A 5,317-nucleotide genomic window follows, 5' to 3' on the forward strand; every position below is an offset into this window, starting at 1 on the left:
AAAATGAGTTATGATGTGTAATAACAATGGAATAACACAAGGAGAAAGTGTTGAACTACTGAAATGTATTTAATACTTTATATAGAAGGCTTTTTTGGTGATGGCAGCTTAAAGATGCATCTCATATGGAGATTGAAGTCTCATGAATTGCTCAGGTGTGAGTTTTCCCACAGACTTCAACAGAGCGTATTAATCTTGATGGTTCTGTGGGCCTCGTCTATCAAATATGATCTTTATTTTGTATTTTCTATTGGATTCAAGTCAGGTGATTGGCTGGGCCATTCTACATCTTGATTTTCTTTCTCTGAAACCATCTGAGTTTCCTTGACTGTGTTTCAACTTCATTCTCCTGATAATGTAGATGTTGGACTGAAGCAGCTGATATTCATTTATAATAATGAAGTGTAGAGGGTTGCTGAAGAACTACTGAGAGATTTCAGCTGCTGTCTGGGCTTTCACTGCCGTTCTACACCTCCCTTTCTTCATGTGTTCAATACTTTTTTCCGGTGTCATTTTATTACTCATAACTTCATTTTTAAACTAATTACATTTGTTTTGGTTTTTTGCATATATGGATTTCTTTGGTGGTTACCAAAATCTGGTGGAAATTTCAAGGGAAGAGAACCTTTTTGAAATATGTTTTCTGAGAAAAATAAACTTTAGTATTTTATGAAAAATAAGTAGCATTTTTGTTTATAACATTTGTACTCTTCATCTGGTAACTTTTTTTTTATTTTAACTACATTTAAATCATTTAAGTATTTTAGTAGTTATATATATATAAAATACATAATTAATGAGTAAAAACTGTAAACGTAATGCTGGAATGGTGGGCGGGGAGAACCAGCTCATTTGCATTTAAAGGCACAGGCTACAAAAACAGCTACAAATTCCTTAGATCTCCAAAATTAACATTGTCAGCAGGGTATAATAATTATCTAATGTGCATTATGAACTGAAAATTTACGAACACATTCTTGAGAGATATCTTACATTTGATAAAGGCAGTACAATAGGAGCCCTTTAACTATAGACTGTTTAGATTTTTTAAATAAGAATTTTAGAGTGGACGTGAAGCAGTCGGTCAAGTTTACATTATTTTGTAAATTGCTTTCAAATTTAACGACAATAAATTAAACAAACATGATTAATGTAACCATTCTAAAGAAAGGATGGCGGTACCCTTGTGCTAAATCTATAGTAGAGCTTTTTTGTAATGTAATGTGTATGTACAGTTGATGTCAGAATTATTAGCCCCCTTTGAATTTATTTTTCTTTTTTAAATATTTCCCAAATTATGTTTAACAGAGCAAGGAAATTTTCACAGTATTTCCTGTAATATTATTTCTTCTGGAGAAAGTCTTATTTGTTGGATTTCGGCTAGAATTAAAGCAGTTTTTAATTTTTTAAAAAGCTATTTAAGGTCAAATTTATAAGCCCCTTTAAGCGATATTTTTTTCGATAGTCTACTGAACAAACCAGCATTATACAAGAACTTGTCTAATTACTCTAACCTGCCTAGTTAACCTAATAAACCTAGTTAAGCCTTTAAATGTCACTTTAAGACGTATAGAAGTGTCTTGAAAAATATCTAGTCAAATATTATTTACTGTCATCATGGCAAAGATAAAATATATATTATGTTTAGAAATGTGTTGAAAAAAATCTTCTCTTTGTTAAACAGAAATTGGGGAAAAAAATAAACAGGGGGGCTAACAATTCAGGGGTGCTAATAATTCTGACTTCAACTGTATGTAGCGCATTTATCAAGTAAGGCCATACACCCAAAGCACTTCACAATCATGAGGAGGGGTGGGGGATCCACTTGGATAATGCGACGGCAGCCATGGGACAACGGCGCCAGTGCGCTCACCACATCCCAGCTATTAGTTGAGTGGACAAACAGTGATAGAGCCAATTCGGTGGATGGCGATGACAGAAAGGCCATGATCGGTAAGGCCCGATGGTGGGAATATGGCCAGTACACCAGGGTTTCACCCCTTCTCTTTATAAGAAGTGCCATGGGATTTTTAATGACCACAGAGAGTCAGGATCTAGGTTCAACGTTTTATCCGAAAGACAGCACTCATTAGCCGCGTTTCCACTATCGCGCCTAAAGCGAGCGAGCCAGGGCGAGCCAAGGCCAGTCGCGTTTCCACTATCACTTCCGGGGCGTAATCGGGCCAAAGCGGGGCTTCCTGGGGGCCAGCGTCCGGCCTTTTTCGGCCCGCCGAATACCTTGGGCCAAGGAGGGCCAACTGGGGCTTCGGGGCGGGGTTACGTACAAAGGCGGAGTTTTCCTGTCAGGTAAAGAGGAGACAAGATGCTTTCTTCCCTTACATTTGTTTTGCTATCGCGCTTGATCAACTCACTCGCCTTGCAGCCAAAATCTGTGTTCGAAGTAAATGCCGCCGAACTCGAATGTCCTTATCCAGGGATCGCTGTCTGGCCTTACACCAACAGACCACAAACAGTAAAAAAGCAATCGCTTCGGTGTTCTCCATCTTCCTGCTCTCGTAGTGATGCCAGGTTGTATTTGTGGTTATAATTTGAGTTTTTTGTTCCCGCTGAAGTGGGCGGGTTGTGTGACGTTTGATTCGGGGGACGTTCTGGGGGCGGTGTTTGCGTGACGCGCTGCGAGCAACTAGCCTGACAGTGGAAACGCGACATGATTTCGGCCTCATTTCTCAACCTCCCGGGCTATTGGCCCGGCCTGGCCCGATTAAAGTCCTGGCTCGCACTGGCCCGATAGTGGAAATGCGGCTACTGACAGTATGGTGTCCCCTTCACTATATTGGGGCATTAAGACTCACACAGACTGCATGTTGTGCGCCCACTGCTGGCCTCACTAACACCACTTCCAACAGCAACCTAGTTTTTCGACTGACAGCTTGACTTCCACTTCAAATGATTCTTTGTTAAAATTACACATTTGTTCGACGTCAACCCCACCGTGCGTTTTCCATTCTTACCTCTAAAATATCACCAGCCACAAGCTCGCTCATCGCACACGTCGGCTCAGAAGACCAAACACTTCGCGTTACCCATGGAGACGTTTGCCCAGGAAGCAAATACATGCATATTCCTCTTTCCAGAGCTTCTTCCTCAGCATTAACCAAAGAAAGCTGAGACAAACCAACCGTTCCCTCACAGCTGGGCTTATTAAAGTTAATAAACTCTGCAACAGCATACACCTTGTCTCCTTGAACCTCCTTATATCTCTTCCGATACGAATCCAAAGCGATGTTACGAAGTCGCTGCATTTGCTGCTCGTGAACAACGTCATTACCCAAAAGACAAGATAACAGTGGAAGATCATAAACGTGAAGCTTCAAAACACGGCACAGCTTTTCTCTGGAGAACAGCACGGTAGTCATGCTGCTTAAATGCAGTTTACTGATGGACAAATACGGCACAGTGTTATAGATGACGAAATCTGTATCCTGACCGAGAATCCCCATGCAGTTGTGAGACAGAGCATAATCCGCGACCTCGTAATCTCCTTCACGAACCGAGCAGAAAGTCTCCTGACCGAGACCTTTTAAAGCAAATCTGGAGAATGTTGCGAGTCCAGAGGGAAGACAGAAGAGGTTTCTGCTGTTTGGTTGTTGACCGTGAGTCTTAATATGCTGGAATACTTTGGCGATGTCTTGATTGACTCTTAAACGCCTCTTTATCCATTCTGAACGCTTTTGTTCTTCGACGGTTCCATCGAAGAAGAAGATTAATCGTATTCCTACTGCTGTGAACGCGTTGATGAATTCTTGAAGGATGTTGATGTACTCTTTCCACTGGCCTCCGTGGACCCAGGCTGGACATCGATACCAGTATCTTAAACATGCCATGGCGTCCACTACTAAAGTGGCAGGGCTGTCCGGATGGGCTTTGGAGTGATTTCCCGCCATTTGTTTGAGGTCCACTGGCACACAGGAGTCTGGGCAACACACCTCCATGAAGTACTGTAAGCCCTTCACACCCATCGTCAGCTCAATCTGAATCTCACACACCTAGAAAACAACATAAAAGCGTATACGTGAATGCTATGTAGATTTCATCTTTAAATGATGGAATTGTAAATTGACAACTGAATTCAGTAACATATAGATTTACATATCCCTGGTGTATTGTTCAAATTTACTACTTTTCCATTAACTTGGTGGCTGTTTCTGCCCTATTACCTTATATTATAATGACATTTTTTGATTTTTTAAGTGATGACATCGCTCACCGGCCACTTTATTAGATACACCTTACTAGTACCGGGTTGGACCCCATTTTGCCTTCATCCTTCGTGCCATAGATTCAACAAGGTACTGGAAAATTCCTCTGACATTTTGGTCCAGACTGACATGATAGTATCACACAGTTGCTGCAGATTTGTCGGCTGCATATCACATATATATGTGTATAAAATATATATATATATATATATATATATATATATATATATATATATATATATATATATATATATATATATATTAAAATCAACAAGGCTACACATATTTAACAAAAACACAATAAAAAATAAATATTTACCCTTTTTTCGTTAATATTTTTCTGGAGTAATATATTTTACTTTACAACAAACTTTTATGAATACAAAGTGCATAATAATAAAACCCGTGTGTCATTTTTTTCTGAACCTTTGACCATTTGTGTAAAGAAAGAAAGAAAGAAAGAAAGAAAGAAAGAAAGAAAGAAAGAAAGAAAGAAAGAAAGAAACTTTTCATTCAAGAAATCTTCATTCACAAAAAGTAATTTCACCATAATATCAAATCATTATTGTACCTCATTTTTACCAAAAGCAGAAATGTTAAGTTCCTGTTGTTGCAGTTTCGTTATTTTATTAGTAAGCAACATCTGATCAACAACACAAACAACTCACGCATTTAACACACGCATGACATGTTTGAATTTTCATATCTCATATTTGATGTCTGGCTTGTTTTAAAACGTTCATTAAATATCCTTTCATTCAACACACTTTCTTATATACCTGAATTTTGAGAAAACGGAGAAAATGTATATATTGTTTGTTTATTTTCCCTCATTAAAACATTCTTACTCCTTTACTGTGATCAGATGAGTCTGAATGCTGAGTAACGTTACTGCGCCGCTGCTGTAGTACGGATATTGACAACTGCGGTCCTCTATCACTTATTATGACACTGACATTTCCCTCCGTGCTGCTAAGGAAACAAAAACTGACTCACAGTTTGATGTTGCAGGAATAACCTGACTAGAGCACCACAGCTACTTAGCGTAATGTGCTTTCATGCTGGAAGCTGCATGAAATACCCGCTGGTGTTTACAG

The 5,317-nt window shown here is 39.2% G+C and overlaps 1 protein-coding gene across 1 annotated transcript in view; it reads right to left on the bottom strand.

The window, feature by feature from the left end:
• The window catches only part of fam120b (family with sequence similarity 120B), a 42,069-nt gene extending 36,752 nt beyond the window's left edge, over positions 1-5,317 (bottom strand). The window contains exons 1-2 of the mRNA XM_056471247.1: positions 5,217-5,317; positions 2,973-4,007 (exon numbers count right to left, since the gene is read on the bottom strand). Of these exons, the coding sequence (XP_056327222.1) occupies positions 2,973-3,980 (1,008 nt within the window). The 5' untranslated portion in view covers positions 3,981-4,007; positions 5,217-5,317. The remainder of the gene's footprint in view (positions 1-2,972; positions 4,008-5,216) is intronic.

This window comes from Danio aesculapii, chromosome 13, assembly GCF_903798145.1.
Source record: "Danio aesculapii chromosome 13, fDanAes4.1, whole genome shotgun sequence".
In the NCBI taxonomy this organism is placed as follows: domain Eukaryota; kingdom Metazoa; phylum Chordata; class Actinopteri; order Cypriniformes; family Danionidae; genus Danio; species Danio aesculapii.